Source organism: Saimiri boliviensis, chromosome 9, assembly GCF_048565385.1.
Source record: "Saimiri boliviensis isolate mSaiBol1 chromosome 9, mSaiBol1.pri, whole genome shotgun sequence".
Lineage (NCBI taxonomy): Eukaryota > Metazoa > Chordata > Mammalia > Primates > Cebidae > Saimiri > Saimiri boliviensis.
In genome coordinates, this window is record NC_133457.1 from 87,192,642 (window position 1) to 87,211,123 (window position 18,482).

The window sequence follows — 18,482 nt, forward strand, 5'->3', positions numbered from 1 at the left end:
TGTCAGTCCTTCCCTGTAGAATCTAAGGTCAAGTTTATTACTTTATAGGCACTACTAAGCATGTACTCAATAGGTGCTCAAAACAATGTAGGTCTTATGTATATTTACATAACAATTATGTAATTACATGACAATTCCAAAACTAATAATAAGGCTTATGTTTTTTGAAAGCAAGTTTAAAAACCACACACACAAGGGAATTTTCAGACATATGACTCAGAACATTTTAAGATTTCTTTTTCAAAAGGGTTGTAGAAGGGAATGGTAATTTTTTGTGAAGCCCTAGGTAAATCTGACTGTCCATTTCTCCCCTAAATATTCAGATGGGTCCAAATAAGAAATAAAAAGTTTTTAAAAAATTACATGGGATGCTAAAAAGGAAAGGGTTCGTCAAGTTTGAGGAGTGGTGGTGAGAAGATCACAGATGAATATACACATGGAGTTAACCATCTTTTGGAGTTTTCATTGGCACCAAAGGTATCTTTGTGTGTGTGTGTGTGCAACAAGCAATTTTTATGAGGAATTGGAGATTTTTCATCACTGGTAACAGGCAGACACTGAAGAGAGATCATGAAGATTAAAGGATTGTGGTTAATAGAACAGCAAACAAATGGGTAATAGAACAACTGGATGATACTTAGTGAGATTGCTGGGTTAATGAACTTCTGAAGATGCCCTACTGTGAGCAGTTTGAAGACTTAGGGAGAGGAATTCATGAGCTGCTTCTCATATGGTGAAGATTGTATTTGTGGAGGGAGAAAGCCCCACTCTAAAACCAAAGAAAAGATATTGCCTACTCCCACTCAAATATCCTGGGAAAAAAAATGATTATTTAGAAAGTGAATGAAATTCAAACTATGTGCATTTCTCTAGGAATTTTCCTTCAAATAGAGCTCAATTTAGACTACTGTGTCCAGTCCACCTTTTTAATCCAAAGTGAAGTGCCAAACTCAAGACCAAGAACCACCATAAGCAATATTAGACCAACTGGTCGAGAGATGCCAGAATAAATCCCTGTTTTTTCACCTAGAAAAACCAACTTCCCCCTCATTGATTCCCTGCCCTCTCTTTACTTTTCCTTTTGCAAACATGCAAAAGCCATGTTCATCTTTTCCTCTTTCTCCTCTAAATGTCAAAGAAACCATTTTAGCTTTGTTTTCTTGTTTCAAGAAAGCAGCCAAAGGCCGGAGAATAGTGTGTTTTAATTCATTTCAAAAAACAAACTCACACGGATTGATTCTTCAGGTCCCCCGACTTGGACCTGGCACATTGAGAAGTCCAAACAACTCTGCATAGTTACATTAGTTGTGTTCTTGTGCTACGAAGTCACTGGATGCGGGTAGCAGTGAAACATTCCCAAGACAATCACTAAACATGCAGAATGCCAGCCAGAAGCATGGATCACTTTCAGGGGTCTTGCTGCAGGGAGCATGAGGTTGTATTTTGTGTGCATTGACAACTGTATAGGATAAGCCAGCTGTGTCCAAGGGAGCAAAGCATCCCCTGTTCTTCTGAATTTAAAAGGGTTTCCTCCTCAAAAGAGTATATTTTCAATCCCTAAATTTTGGGGCCAGATACAGCTTCAAGTGGCACCTGTTGCTCTCTGGAGAGCAACATGGCCACCATGAGCATGAAAGCTGTCTGAGCACCCCCCTCCTTCCTCCCCAGCATAGAGAGAATAACTGCCATTTCACCCTACAAATCCAAAAGAGTCTCCCCCATCCCTGGGTTTAAGCATGGACACAAGCCAAGCAAGCCTCGGATACCCAGGCCTGTTTGATTGCAGCTATGTTGGTGTATTCCATGTACGAGGTGGAAAAGTGCTTTTGTTGTTCTACCTGATCCAGTTGGGGAAACAGGAATGTGGGGTGCCTGCCTGATGGCCCCTTAGCCCATGTGCTTATACTGGGATCTGTCCCGAGGGATCTGCACCTGGTTGGCAGTCATTTTGTGGTGGACGTGGTAAATTGCAAGTGTTACTACAATGACGAGGCCCAAGATGAGACCCAAAATCAGGGGCAAGGTTTCTTCCAGTTGTTCCCGCTCATCCACTGGGCATTTATGCTCTGAAATGGGAAAGAAGAAAAGCAGTGAGCTCTGGTCAAAATATTCTGGATCATAAGTTCTATAAAACAAAAAGAAAATAAAGGTAAAAAAGATTTCTCAAGGAAGCTTTGGGACTACTTTTCAGAAACAGTTTTCCCTAACCAAACCCAAGGTTAACCACTTAATATTTCTACATAATATGTAATACAAATACATAGATTAAATAGGACAACATTTAGTTACTGGATTCCTGGCAGATGTCAACCAAACATCCAGATAATTTATAATTTATTTAAATGTTCAGAGTTTCACCATTAGATACAACCATTACCTTTTAAATTGTTGATTTATTTTTAACCTTTTATTAGTGATATGTACACATAAAGAATTATATAAAAATATATAATTTTCAAAGAGACTGAGGGCCGGGCGCGGTGACTCAAGCCTGTAATCCCAGCACTTTGGGAGGCCGAGGCGGGTGGATCACGAGGTCGAAAGATCGAGACCATCCTGGTCAACGTGGTGAAACCCCGTCTCTACTAAAAATACAAAAAATTAGCTGGGCATGGTGGCGTGTGCCTGTAATCCCAGCTACTTGGGAGGCTGAGGCAGGAGAATTGCCTGAGCCAAGGAGGCGGAGGTTGCGGTGAGCCGAGATCGCGCCATTGCACTCCAGCCTGGGTAACAAGAGCGAAACTCCGTCTCAAAAAAAAAAAAAAAAAAAAAAAAAAAAAAGACTGAAAATACCACGTGTACCACGTGTTGGTGATGACGTGGAATTACTGGAACTCATAATACTCTTGTTGGAATATGTTGTGACCAGTCTGCAAAACTATTCTATAATTTCTAATAAAGACAAACAGACCCAGCATTCCATTCCTAGGTATTTGAAAACATAATGAACGCAAAAAGACTCTAACATAAATCTTCATTGCAGCTTTATTCATAACAGCCTAAAGGTACAACCAAAATGTCCATCAAAATAGAATGGATAAATCATGGTATATATTCATATAATGGAACACTAGTCAGTAATACAAAGGAATGAACTATGGCTACACATAACAAAATGGATGCATCTCAGGAATATTATGCTGACAGAAAATTGCCAGACACAAAAGAGTGTATCTATACTGTATGATTCCATTTATATGAAGTTCAAAAACAGGTAAATAATGGTGATAGAAGTCAGAATGTGCTTACATCTGGGGAAAGAAAACACAAAGGAACTTTCACCTGTGATGGAAGACTATCACCTAGATAGCTCGGTGATGTTTACATGGTTGCAAATATCGGCACAAAAGCATTGAACCATACACTTTAGATTTGTTCATTACTTTTTTTTTTATTGATACACACTATTCATACATATTTATAGGATGCATGTGATATTTTGTTACATGCATACACTGTAATGATCAGTTCTGAGAATTTAGGATATTCATTACCTCCAGCATTTATCATTTCTATGTGTTGAGAATGTTTCAAGTCGTCACTTCTGGCTGTTTTGAAAGGTACAACACATGGTTGTTAACTATAGACACCCTACTCTGCTATTGAACATTAGAATTTATTCCGATTGAACTATATGTTTGTAACCATTAACCAATCTCTCTTTATTCCACTCTCCCCAACACACACACACACACACACAGACACACACACACACGCATACACACACACACACACACACACACACACACACACACACACATCCTTCCCAGCCTCTGGTATCTCTCTACCTCCCTGAGATCAATCTATTGAGTTCCTATGTATGAGGGAATACATGCAATATTTTTCTCTCTGTGTCTGGCTATTTCACTTAATTCAATGCTACAGTGCCATCCACGTTGTTGGAAATGACACAAACTCACTTTTTTCAATGGCCGAATTGCATTCAGTCGTGTATATACACCACATTTTATTTATCCATTCATCTGTTGTTGGACACTTAGGTTGATGCTATAACTTTGCCATTGTGCCTAATGCTGGGATAAATGTAGGAGTGCATGTAGTATACGTAAATTATACTATATTTTGTAAGTAAGTATAGAGTTTGATGAATTTTTACAAATGAACATCCCATGTAACCAGCATCTAGATCAAGAACACAAATGTTAGCGGCACCTCAGCGTTGATTCATTTTCACCCTCCTAAAATTAAAGATAGCATCACAGTGCTGAGTCTCCATTTTTTACCTTCTAATAAAGGTGGTTATTGGGAGGCCTTCTAGTGCTCAGTTTGTCAGGCTAACCAGCATTGCATTCCTAGAATCCAGAACAGGCTCATTTGCTTCTCGTGGGTAACTGGTGGCCTTTTAACCAAAATCAGGAGCCACGAGTGAAAAATAAACAAGCTTCATATGTCTCTTCATAAATATCAAGTTTTTCAGTCCAGAAGACCAATTAAACATTTATTTAAGTACCTACTGTATGCCAATCTCCGCCTGAATCCCCACTGATGTAGTCCCTTCTCTCACCTTGCCTGAGATCAGCAGAAAGGAAGAGGGATGAGCTTTCCTCTCTAATAATTAACAATTAATGGAGACTTACTTTCACATGTACATCTTTTAAAAGCTGTCTACTTAACATTTCTAGTCCCTAAATTAACAGTCAGTTCTAAGCACAAAGATTATCTCATTTAATTCCTATAACAACTCTCTGGGGCAGACAATATTATTATACTCATTTTATACATAAGGTAATCAAGTCATAAAGATGATAAATGGTTTGCCCAGGGGTAAATGAAGCCCGATCTGAACTCAAAACTTAACACTGCAGCGGGGGCAGCACTTATCGGACCTGAATTACCAGCATTAAAAGGCTGCAGAGGCTGGGCGCGGTGGTTCACGCCTGTAATCCCAGCACTTTGGGAGGCCGAGGCAGGTGGAACACGAGGTCAACATGGTGAAACCCCAACTCTACTAAAAATACAAAAAATTAGCTGGGCATGGTGGCGCGTGCCTGTAATCCCAGCTACTCGGGAGGCTGAGGCAGGAGAATTGCCTGAACCCAGGAGGCGGAGGTTGCAGCGAGCCGAGATTGCGCCATTGCACTCCAGCCTGGGTAACAAGAGCAAAACTCCGTCTCCAAAAAAAAAAAAAAAAAAGCTGCAGAATCCCAAGGTGGAGCAGGAAGAAGGAGGGTTTTTCCGTTCAGTTTCCTGATCGGCATGCTGGTTGCAGAGGTTCATCCAGCATCTGAAAATTCAATGAGCTGCACACTTATTATAAAGGGGCATGAGGAAGCTTTCCTGGGTAATGAATACATTGATTTCTTGATTGTGGTGATGGCTTCACAGGTGTATTCATAAGTCAATATTTATTAAATCACATGTTTAAATGTGTACATCAATTATACCTGAATACAATTGTTTTATATTTGTACACATACATATATGTATATGCGTCTATATAATACACATATATAATAGAAAAATAAATTCTTCTAGAAATAGCTTTTTAAAAGACAGTTTGGCAAATGGCAGAGAAATGTTAAGGACTTACTAAGACTAAATTGAGTCTTTCTTCTTATCACAACCAAACGGTTGAAAAAGATTTAGTAGGAAACTTTTTATCCCCCACTCCTTGATTCTGTTTTAATGAGTCCCAACACTCTGAGGGTCACCCTGGACCAATACACTCATTGCTCCAGAGACAAGACCTGAGAGAACACAGCATATCAGAAAGAGTAGCAGGCCTAGAACTTCATGCCAGCGTGGCGGTGCTCTTCTCTAATATGATACCTCTTTGAAGAGAACAATGCGTAGAAACGGGATCATGCAGGGTAGGAATTTTGTTAACAACAAAGGTTATTTATTTTCTACACGATAACACTGTTGCCCAGGTAATGTTAGCGTAGACTGCAGGGTTTGATTGGCTTGCACGTGCTAGTGGCAACCTCATGCCATTTTTTCTTGCTTAATACAATACATTGAATAGAAACAAAGAATTTAAAAAATATTAAGAAGAAATACATCGATTTCAAATTATTTAGTGACAAGGCTAAGTCTGTGTTAAATGGTAAAAAATAATAATAATAATAAATTATCTCACAAAAACAATAGCAAAGGCCTCAGGGCCTTCAGACTCTCATCTATGCACCACTGCAGGCTGCTGCCTGAGTAGGCACCAAGCATCTTTGCAAGGTTGCCTTTGTGACTCTTGCCTATGCCTCTTCCCTTCTTAACTCTCCTGCCTGCAGAGCAATTTCACAGTTACCTACCCTGTCAGATCATGGTTTTAGCTCATTTCTTCCTGTTTGCACTCTAGTTACCCAGGCAAACAATCAGTCAGGAGCCCCAAATACAGAATCTACTTCCCTAGGCAGAAGGGGAGATGCAATGGAGAAAGAGTTTTGTCTGGGAGCAAGAGCTTATGTAGCAAAACCACTGGAGAACACAGATGGGTGGTGTTCTGTGTGGTCACAACTACAAGTGTTCAGGACAGGGAGGAAGGGAGGTTGGAGTTGAACTGGGAAGAATCTGGGGATAGTGCGTTAAATGACCTTGACCAATTTGTAAAGTCATGTTTTCTCTCTTCTCTTTGCTAATATCATAAAAATGAATAAATAGATATATACATGGATATAGCTGTAGAAATAGATAGATGAACTTTTAGTGGTCTTCATGGATCCAAATTATCACATCAAGCCAGAGTAGATGTAATGGAACACTGTGAAGGAGAGAGATGGCAGTGGGCTCAGATCCCAGATCTTCCAATGCCTGACCCTGGGCGAGTCTTTTAATCTACCTAAGCTTCAGTTTCCTATAAAATCGAGATGACACCTACTTTCCAGAGTTGCTGTGAGTGTCAAATGCCATACTACAGAAGGCCAAGCACAGTGCCGGGCACAGGGTAGCTTTTCTGTCGTCGTTTACTATAAAGATAGAAGTCTTGCACATTTAAGTCTTCTATGCATTTCTTTTAAGTATGGGAGTCTTTGGAGCTCAAGTACCAAAAGTATTATTTTAAAATGGATAATAAAAAGAATGTCTCATATCCCATGAAGAAAAATAGAGAAAAAGATGATATAGTCTGGTAAAATAAAGGGAAAGAAAAAATATGCTTAGAATATAATCGTGATTTGTTTATCAGACGATCATCATTTGTAGCTTTAGGAAAAAACAGAATTAATCATACCACAGTAAAGGGAAATATAAAGAGGATATCAACTATGGAGATGTCAAAAAGTATCACGGATAATACCAAATCCCACACTTACCAACACTTATTCCGTAAGTGGTCAAATAAAAAGAAATTCTTGAGTCCACTTTCTTATCCACTGTTTCAAAATCCATTTTGAAATGAATTTTGTATACTGAGAAGCTCTGAAAACCAATGGTACTATATAAGCATTCATTTGGCAGCAAAACCTGACTTTGTCTAATGTGAGGCTGCTTGTAGTTCTCAGTCACCTCCTTAGTATGACCTTTCACATATTTCACTATAGGAACCAGAGATACATTTGATTGCATGGAGCTGCCCTAACTCTTCTGTGGTCTTATGTAATATATAAACCGCTCACTGTATAGTCTTCCTAAAGTCTAAAATATACTGAATTCTGAAAATGATCTAGCACCAAGATTTTCTTTCTTTTTTTTTTTCAGTTCAATATGGGTTTTAGATGAGAGATTATGACTCCATAAAAGCAGGACATGCTTTTTCCTTTCAGGCTTAAGACAATCTCTGCCTATGATCCATGGTGGGGGGAGGGAGGCGAACAATATTTTACATGACAGCTTAGAGCATATGTACACACAGAGATCTAAAGCAGAAGTTTGACAAACAATAGTTATCCTTGCTTTACACATCTAATAATTTATGTTCTGTTCTATTCTGTTTTATTTAATACAATGCTGCTCATGACCCCCTAAAGCAAAGGTGGTAATCTTTTTTGTGCAAGTATAGTAAAACCAAGGACCCCCTTCTCAGAATAATGTTTATGAATGCATAAAAAATAAAATACGATTACAAGGGAAACTGAAGTTCAGCCATCAAATATTTTCAAAAGAATTTCAGATACAGCAATACCTATACTTCCCTATTAGAACACATATATGTGGGCTATGATTGTAAAGCAGTGAGAAGCATAAATATTACTTTGCAAGATCTGCACACACTAATGTGAGATGAAAATTTCTATGATTTCTATTGGTGACAGTCACAGGTACTGCTAATACTACTGTGGTCTGTCACCTTCATTTATAAACAGAAAAAGCCAAATATTAATCAGAAGTCAGTGAAAATGAAGGTATAATTTTTTCCTCTGAATTGTATCTATAAACCCTGTATACCCCAGGGTTAAAATCCTGTACTATAAACTGATTATACAACCCACAGATAACAAAACAGGGAAGGCCCCTGATTTCTGCCCGGGAGAAGAGCATCTGTGGGCTGAGCCTGGATCACATCTGGCTTCAGATCTTCCTGAACCCCTGACTCTCCGTCCACTTTCACAGGACTTAGGGGTCTTCGTGCCTCGGCTCTTGGTGGACTCAGGGCTCTGGAGTACACACTACAGGGGCCCAGGGTAAGTGGCCTGGGCTGGAAAAGACCAGTCCCGTCATTGGAAAGAGCCAGAGGAAGACAAAACAAACAGCAAAGGCATAATCTATTGCCAGCTGCCAGTTGCCAACAGACGTCTCCTCAACCCTTAACCCACTAAAATCATCATTGATCTCAGGTGCTGGTTGCTAGATATGTGTTTTATTTTGTTTCATTTCACGACAGCATTTTAACCTTGTATTGACTCCCTGAGATAAAATAAAAAAGCTCTTCATTGCTCCCCCAGGGAACGGCACTGGGATATGCAGTGGAAACAGAGGCAAGCTGTCTACTTCCTCCAGGCTCTTCTAGCACCATGGACTGTTTCTGTTTCAAGAGGGAGGCAAGCTTTCTGCTGGCTGTGTTTTCCCCTGTTGTTTGGCAGGGCAAGAGAGAGAAAGGGTCTGACCCTCTTTCTATATGTTCCCTTGGCTGGCTCTGAACTCCCGTAACTATCAGCAAAATGTATTTTGTATACTGAGAGGCTGTTAAGATAAGCGGGCTTTGGAGATCTTTGACTGAAGACAAGCTGATACCCTCATCAAGATGTAAGTACTAGCTGGGCACAGTGACATCACCACCCAGCTAACTTGGGAGGTTGAGGTACTCAGGCTTGTGTGCCCAGGAGTTCAAGGCCAGCCTGCACTCCCATCTCAAAAAAAAACAAAAAAACAAACAAACAAACAAAAAAAAACAAAGATGTAAGTATTAGAGAAGAAAAATATTAAGGGCAAGTATTGTTTCATGCCACTGGATAACATGACATGCATTGTATGCACCCTATCTCACTAGACTGAAAGTTACAATGAGGCAGAAAAAGTTCTTCTATCCCATTACCTAGGTGTAGTGGACATAGACACTGTCCATTCTTCTTTTGGCATTCACCAGTCCCATATATACCAACAGGTTTTGACTACAAAGCAGGTCAGAAGTCCCAGGGAGTTAATGCTTCCACAGCAGCCATCAGTGATAGATGGCAGTTGGTGGGTAAACAACCAGTTTGCCCACCCTCAGTTGAGATAATTCTGAGGTATGTCCTGTGCTCTCTCCAGAGGACAGCATCTGAAGCATAGAATTCTATGACTGGCTAACTCCATTGCCCTAGGGTGGGGCTCCATCTTGGAGATCTCAACACAGTTCTCAGCTGTGTTAGTAACAGATTGTTTCCCTTTGGTTGCTTGTTCAGGAGGCCCTGAGGACCAACTATCTAGGGTGGCATGTTTCTTAACTGGGAAGTGCTAGGTAAATCACAGGTCTACAATGCTCTGGATCAGCAAACCCTTCATGTATTTGTGATATGACAGCTTGCCACAGGACGCTGTACTGGGGGATGGTGAGTAGATAGAGAAATGTAAGCCATGTTCATTTCCACTAACACTAAAGTTCTCACAGATCTGGGTAAAAAACAGATTAGGTGGCATCTCCCAATCATGATGCTAAGAACAATAATAAAAAGCTCATGAATTTGGGGGTACCCAACAAACTCTGTAAATGCCTCTCACATTCACATGTTGATTACTGCTACTCAGAAGCAGCTGTGGCCCCGAGACACTGGGGCAAAGGCTCTGATCCTGAAAGACAGGTTCTAGGAGAGAAGACTTCACCAAGCCACTTCACCTCTCTGTGCCTCAGCTGCTCCATTGTAAATGGGGATCTCGGTATCTTTCTGAAGGTCTGTTTGTTTTGTTTTGTTTTGTTTGCCACCTGGGAGAGAATTTAAAAGGGACCAGCCGATATGTGATGTCTTTTAAATTCCTATTAGACCTGAATCCTGAATAAAGGGAAATAGAGGTAGGCCTCCTATTCTATTATGGTTTTTTTTTTTTTTTTTTTTTTTGATATCATACATAAAAGTTTCCTTTTACTCAAGCTACTAGAATACTCAGGCTGATTTGTTCCCTCCCAGGGACACATACCCTATCTCATCTCAGCCAGAAATCAGATGGGGCACTCAAAGGGAATTGTGGGTCTTTGAATGAGGCCCTCAAGAATTAATTAACTGTGAAAGAACAAGGCGATCAACCCCAAATGAGAAACAGTGCCTCAAATTGCAGGGGTGATAGCTGCTGTTGCAGAGGTGATAGTTGCTATACAGAGTGTATTTGGTAAATAAACAAGCCAAAGACAGGCTCTGTGTTTCGGCCTCTAGGTGGTTTATTTCTTCACTGCAGGCTGAGACTGTTAGCTCAAAAGCCTGTTGGCACCAAACTCCCAAATTTTTACACAACCAATTATTTTAAAAATAGCTTAAACAAGTAAATTTGCAGTTATTTAGAGCCTGCCTGCTTTGTATACTCCTTGAAACCTCATGCAACAGCTGTTACCCATTGATAAGACAGGGCCTTGGAGTTCTAAGGCTCCATGGGCAGCAACATCACCTGAGACCTTGCTAGCAATGGAGCCTCGTGGGGCCCACTCTCAGACCTAGCGACCCCAACTCTGCATACTAACAATATCACCACAGTTGTTGCACATTGCAGCTGAAGGTTCATGAGCACATTGCTGGGCTAAGAGACTTTTGTTTGGTGATCAGTGTAATAGCCAAGTGCAATGCACTAAAGGGACTCACATGATAAAGACGTCAAACCCCATTTGGGCTGCTCTCAGTCCTTGTGAGTGTCCACTTACCGACTTCACTGACTCTTTCTTGACTTTCTCATAAGGTCTATTCAGTAGACAAGTGTGAAGACTGCAATGTATGACCCCCTTACACAGGGAATCGACTCTTCACAGGAAACCATTTTGCTATGCTAGACGATGGCCACGGTCCAAACACACACACACACACACACACACACATGAACACACAAACACACCCCTGCAGTGGATGGGTATGCAGATATATGACATAATATTCCCTCCCCACGCAGGCATGCTCCACTCACACCCACACACTGAAAATCCCAGAAGCTTATAATCTAGGGATAAAGGCCCAGTGCTAGATCCTGAAGAGGCACTCACAAGAAATCTATAAAATTCCACCAAATCGAAAATAATGATCTCTTACAAAATACAGTTGGGGCAGGTGCTAAGAGGCACAGACAGGAGGAGCCAGGAACAAAAAAAAAAAAAAAAAAAAAGAAATTCAGCTACACAAAGGCACACTGATCCAGTGAGTGATTCTGAATGAAGCTTGCCTCCTCCCAGGAATGTCAAGGCGTAAGCCTGGGGACACCATACAAAAGAGAACATCCTAATTATTACCCAGAAAAGCCTGGGCTGAGACAAGTGCCATTTGCTTGTGCTTTTTCTATATGCATGTAGGAAGTTATATATGGTTACAAATTCTCTTTGTCTATCCAGCAGCTTTCCCTATCTAGGACCTTGAAGTGGATCAAAATTGGTTTCTAAACAAAAGATGCCATTTACTCCATGCAATGAAATTTACTGATTTTTAGGAAAGCCGCTCTGCTCCTTATTCAGTATTTATTTTTACTTTATACACAATTCTAAAAATCTATGAGGTTTGATTTCTCAGGCCATAGGCAACTATAAAGCAACAACTTAGAAATAACACAGAATGGTATGGAGCCAGGAGAAGCAGCAATTATAGCCCTGGTGGTAGAAATAAAGAGGTGCCAGTAACAGCTAGTCAGCAAAAACTGGAAAGTCATTATCAACTATTAAGAGTACCCATATAAACTCAAAAGCATTTATGGTAGGGTCCTGGGGACTGGGGACTAATATTACATAGTCCAATTTTTTCATAATAAATCCCTTGTCATCAATAATCATAATAAGTCAAATTATATTTGATTACATTTAATATTTTCAGTTTAAGAAAGACACTATTATATTTTATAAATACTTTCATAAACAAATATATTTTTTAAAACTGTTAAGGTCTTGACAAAGTTTAGTAGCTTCAATTTTGTAGAAAAAACAACATGGGAAAGCTCATCCTTCCACCTGAACAGGTGTGACACTGCTTTACTAAATTTATTACATTCTGATTTGCATGACATGGCAGCATTTGGAAGTCTCCACTAATTGAATCCACACTATCAAAATATAAATTCGACCAAAGTTAACTGGACATCTGCAATTTGTCAAACACTGTATTAGGTGCTAATAATATAAAAATAAATAAGAAGTGGCTCCTTTTCTTAAAGGCAATTTAACTTAGGAGTTCTCAAATGCTTTCTAAATAATCAAGGTGGAAGGTGATACATTCTACTCAGTAATAGGTTGAGTGGAAGCTGCATTTTATGAAAGCTAAATATCTCAGAAAATGATCAGAGATGACAAAGGTGGAGATTCCCTAATATCCTGAACATTGGTAATGTTGTATTCACCTGGGGGTCACCAAACCAAAGAAAGGCACAAACAAAGCAATCAGAATGTTTCCTGATTTTTTAAATCCATATAGAGTAAGAATATAAAATTGAATAACTTTCTTTGTGAGGGAGAGAGAATAAATGAATTGAATTCACTTATCCCACACTTGCCCAACGTAAATTGCTGCTAGACTTGAACAAATTGCAGAAATCTTGACTACCCTTGTGCCCTACCTCTACAGGGGTGCTGAGAACAGAAGAATGAACTGAACCTGCCACAGCATAGCTGGGTTCCCTTTCAGGGGCTAAATAGACTGAGAGACAGCCTTGTTCCACACTCTCCACAGAAGCAGCTGGGGTTAAATGACAAAGCCTTCAGGAACTCTTCCCTCCCTGGAGCTTAGGGACATCCTCCTTACGAAGGTGCTTGGTGGAAAGAATTAGTGAGTTGATGACCTGTGCATACACAAACACTCCCACTGCATTCTGGATGCACAGAAACTTGGACTGAAAGCAGCAGAACCTACAGCTAGAAGTATCCAAGAGAAGAAGAAACTGAGGCTCAGAAAGGCAAAGGTCCTTCCCCAATCCATAGCTCTCTAGATTAACCGACTTCTTGAAGATTTTTAGCTCTTCCTCCTTGGGAAGTTTGCATCAAAATTACAGTTTTTTCCAAGGTGAGTTTTTAAATCTTGCTCCCTGCAAGGGTTCATCTTTTGGCAAAGGAAAGAAGATGGGGAGAGAGGAAAAGATTAAATATAAGAGGGAAGGGAAGAAGGTAAAGAAGAGAAAAGAAAGAAACAAAGGGAAGAAGAGAAGAAAGGACTCAAGAGAAGGAAGAAGGGGAGGAGTGTGGGAGGGAGAAAGGAAGAGCTACTGATAAAAGTCCATACATTCAGCCTACTGCTTTTTTAGTCTTTGAAAATTATTAGAGGCCAGCAATGTCGTTTCAACCTAGAGGAAATCCAAGTGCAACATCCTGCAGCCCTGGTATGTCCCTCTCCCATACTTCCTGAAATCGACGGAGTCTTCTTCCCCTCCACCCCCACCACGAACTTACCTTCACTGAAGACAAAATCTGAGATAATGTCAAAAGGCTGGATGTGGACTGCAGACAGGATCATGGTGACTGTCTTCTGTGGATCACTAGAGGCCAGTGAAATGGTTTGTTGAGCTTGACACTCATAGGACTTCCCAGCTGGGGTGACCAACGCAGAAAGGTGGTGCGAGTTGGCTGTGTGCTTCCCAGCTACAGCAAGGGCCCAAAGCAATAGTTAGGCCCCTCTTGCTGGCAGAATCCTCTTTGTTCCTAACCTAATGTGCCAGAGAGGTGGCTATTGCCTCTCAGTTCCAGATCCCACACCCCTCCTGTTCTCTCTGTTCCCTTGCCAGGGCTAGGGCTCTACAAACGGCATCAAGTGGTGAAGGACAAACACACCTATTCTGTTGAGAGCCAGAGCTCTTTCAGGATTAATTTGGAATTCATTTTTCAAAGAGGAGAGTGATACCTAAAAACCCCTGTGCTGGGCATGGTGGATCCTACCTGTAATTCCAGAACTTTTGGAGGTCAAGGTGGGAGGATCATTTCAGTCCAGGATTTCTAGATTAGCCTGAACAACATAGTGAAACTCTATCCCTACAAACACACACACACACACACACACACACACACACACACAAACTACAAAATTAGTCTGGCATGATGGCACATGCCTGTAGTCCTAGCTACCGGGGAAACTGCGGTGGGAGAATCTCTCAACCCAGTAGCTCACTCCAGTCTGCAGTGATCTGGGATGGTGCCACTGCACTCCAGCCTGGTGGACAGAGCAAGACACCACTTCAAAAAAGAAAGAAAGAAAAAAAACCCCAAACAATGGAGATTCCAAAGATACAGAAGAACAGTGAGGGTTTTCCACATTTCACACTGGCCTGGCAAAGAATAAAATATCTTCCTCAACAAAGCCAGACAGATTGCTGGTCCTCTGGGTGCTTGTCACACACATACATCCCCTCTGAAGGTCTGCCTCCCACTGCTTCTTTTCTGACCTAAGTTTTGGGTTTTCCTTTTTCCTTTTTGTTCTAATTTAACTGGGGAACATCTTGCATCTAAACTTTGATGAAAAAGAAAAAAATTCCTCCTTTTACTGTGATGACAAAAAAGGGGGTGAAAGGGGAAAGATGACACATGTATTTTTATGTGTTCAATAAAAATATTTTCCCAACTCAGGTGCCTGGGTGACAAAAGGCCTCATTACTAGTGAAACAGACAACTTATAAAGAACAAAATCCATTTAAATGTGGTCTTTGATGGTGCCTGCAGATAGGAATATTGTTATTTGGGGGATGAATGCTCCTCTTGTTGGGGATATTTTTGGAGGATCTGGGTGAGTTGTCAGAGGGATGGGCCAGAAACGCTAGTAAATTATAGATGGTGCAGAGTCCACTCTCAGGTGGCTGCAGTCGGCGACTTAATATCCCGTGAGAGCCATGCTGCCATGCGCAAAAAAGACACTGAAGGCCATCACATCCTGGCCGAAAAGGAAAGTCGCACTGCCTCCTTGCAGTTTCAGCGCATGAGAAACAAAACCAGGGTGCTGAAGAAAATTAAAATACAGCTTTGCCCTTCTTCGTGCTCCTTCAAAGGCCAAATCATAAGAGGTCGTCCTGAAGCAGTCAGGGAACCACAGGCCTTCAAGGGACGTCTTATCTAGGATCAAGCTATGGGTGATGGATGGGTCCCCAAGCCTGCGGTTCCTTGCGGATCTACAGGGCCTGAGACCCAGAAGACTCACCGGCGCTCCCGCCCTTTCACCCCTAAAGAGCAAGCCGAGGATGCCTTGGCCTGGGAGCGGCAAAGCCAGGAACGGTTTCCAAAACCCAAGGAATTCTCTCTCCAAGCCTGCTCCTCGAGTTCCCAGGCTCCCTCCCCAGTCCTGCCAGCCTCTACTCACCACTGACTGCGTCTTTGAAGTGAGTCTTCTCGGAGGAGTCGTAGACAAACTGCACTTTGCTCAGCCTCCAAGTCGCCTCAGGTCCCTTGGACGTGTTGTGGCTTTCCTGTTGAGCCGGGGAGGCGCGCTTCAATCGCCTCCGCAGCGTCTGGGTTCTTAAACCCAGGGGCCGCCACTTCCCACACCCACGCAGAGCCTGCGGCCCCTCTGCCCACGCGGGTCTGAGTTACCTTTACAAAGAGCATTTTGAGTGCGTACGCGCGATCCACCCAGAACACTTGCAGCTCCGACTCGCTGTGGCCACAGCGGCCCTTCACCTCAGCTCCCCGGGTCAGCGCGATATCCGCCTGTTCTGTGATCAGCTGGGAACACAGACGCCCCGCGCCCCCTCAGCGCGCCCGACCCGGGGTGGGGGCTGTAAAGGGCGGCGCGTCCAAACTCTGGGTTGCACGCTTGGGCGCTCCTTTGCGCGCGCGCATGCCAGGTTCCGGGAACATGCGGTTAGATGCTTTACCAGCAGCCCCAGCCGATAGGGGAAGCGGAGAGAAGAGGGGTTATTTTCAAAGCAGGCAAGGAGAGCAGAAGGCGTTACAAGCTGGAACCCCCATGCAGCATTCGGGAGCAGCCTGCAGGGGTGTGGGGAAGAAGGCGGGCGACCCAGGTCTTTGAAGGGCCATAAGGAAGGGTGTGCCCTTGGCCCTGGAGCCCTACGAGCAAGCTGGGGGAAAAAGATTCCTTACGTCTACGTAATTGCTGGCCCACACATCATAAGGTACAATAAATTTGGCTGCAAACTCTGCCATGAGACACGTCGTCCCATTTTCCCGCACCACAAATATATCTTTTTCAGGGTTAGTGGAAAGGCCTGAGAGATTTTCCACTTCTTGTTCTGCCGTGATTTGAGCCATTGTATCTGCGGAACGAACAAAACAAATTCCATCAGTTCAGGGCTCAGTGAGCCCACGCGTCTTGGGCGCTAAGATGGGGAGACAGTGGTCTGCAGGCTTTGGAGTGACAAAGTTCTCTGCCAGCAGTTGTGTGCTGTATGAGCCATTTCTCTAGCCTGTGTCTAACAAGCTTCATTCTTCCTTCCCCTGTTAATTTATAATGAAAATATAATTTAAAAAATATTTTTTTAAAAAAATCATGACTTAGTTTGTAATATTGCTGGCCGTTTTCTACTTCTTGGGATTTTAAACTAAATCTTTCTTGCCAATGCTCTGACTCCACGAAGCTGGCCTATCTAGGCTCTGTCTGGAATATATCACACAGGTGTATGGCTCTCAGGGGAATTCCCTGCCACCGGCAGGGAAGGCTCTCCCTCCTCCCCCAAAAGAAAAAAAAAAAAAAAAAACCCGTATGACATAAGGGCCGTATTTTTTTTTTTTTTTTTTTTGGTCTTAATTGGCTTTACTTTGCCGGCTCTGTTCTCTGCAAAGAGGGCATCCCGTCCTCCCAGTCGCCAAAACGCTACTCACGGAACAGCATCAAGAGAACTCGAAGTCTGCCGACGCTGGGGACCGCTCTTCCTCGGAGATCCATACTTGCAGTGCAGCGAATGAGTTGCAGCCTGTGCTGCTGCAGAGGCCGCCCGAGAGGGAATCCCTCAAAGTCGCCTCTGGAGTGGGCCGGGGTGAGCGAGGGGCGGGGGCCAGAGAAGGAGGAGGGAGGGAGCGCGTATTCTGTGAGCGCTGGCTAGGACTCGGTGTCTAGTGCGGCACCGACAGCTGCTGGCAGAGCAAATCCGCTCACTGCAGAGAAAACGACCGCGCGGCGAGGGAGCTGTCCACGGCTGCGAGTGCTGAAAGCAATCCGGTTGTGTGGCAGGAGTGGCTGTGGCTTGGCTTGTGAGGAGGGCCAATGAGATTTGGAGGGGGCCAAAAAATCCTCCCTGGGTCTGTTTCCTGTTCTGCAATTGCATCCGCAAAGATGAGTCTGTTCTGAGAAACTTAGCACCACCCTCAGACTTATTAAATCTTCTTACCAGGTACAGTTATTATGTAGTGTAGATATCATATTACTGGAGTACTGTCTTCTGAAAATGCATCTGGTTCCTAAAAGAAACGGTAGATCAAAAATTGTTGCTGCTTTGGGGGAAGAGGGCTATGCAGGAATAGAGAGAGAAAATGCTATGGCAACAGTTTCCTGCATTTGGAGACATCCCCTTCTCTCCCCTGCTCTCAATAAGCTCATGGGTTTAAAGTTAAATTGACACCTCCTCAAACGAGGCCATCAGACAATGCAGTAGCTCCATGTGGGCTTATTTTTCTGTGAATTTTGCTCCTGGGTACGTGAGAACTCTGAACTCTGGGGTCATTTACCCTCCCGCATTATATTGTGACCACTCTGTGAAGAAGGGATGCAAGCAAATCAGAAGTTTTTAAGAGAATATTTAGAATTATGCCCTAAGTAATGTCACATAGTTATGTAAGAAAAACACACACTGACATTACTCTAAAGCCTCTAGTGGAACGGAAAAACAAATACTACTGGGCTAATTCCTATATTTACATATTTGGTAGCTTGCTTATTTTTTATTTTTGCTCTATAAATCAGAATATGGCTTTCAAAAATACACGTGCAGTCCTCATTAATTGTAGTGATGTCCAAATATTTTATTCCTTAGAGGATATTTTATGATGCAAATAAATGTTGCATCAGTAA

The 18,482-nt window shown here is 42.3% G+C and overlaps 1 protein-coding gene across 1 annotated transcript; it reads right to left on the reverse strand.

The window, feature by feature from the left end:
* Window positions 1-17,929, reverse strand: LAMP5 (lysosomal associated membrane protein family member 5). The gene is made up of 6 exons (XM_003933208.4): window positions 17,297-17,929; window positions 16,559-16,731; window positions 16,049-16,180; window positions 15,819-15,924; window positions 13,928-14,116; window positions 1-2,066 (listed from the first exon to the last, which is right to left on the reverse strand). The coding sequence occupies exons 1-6, from the start codon at window positions 17,358-17,360 to the stop codon at window positions 1,888-1,890; spliced, it is 843 nt and encodes a 280-aa protein (XP_003933257.1). The 5' UTR covers window positions 17,361-17,929; the 3' UTR covers window positions 1-1,887.
* Between the last annotated feature and the right edge of the window lie 553 nt (window positions 17,930-18,482).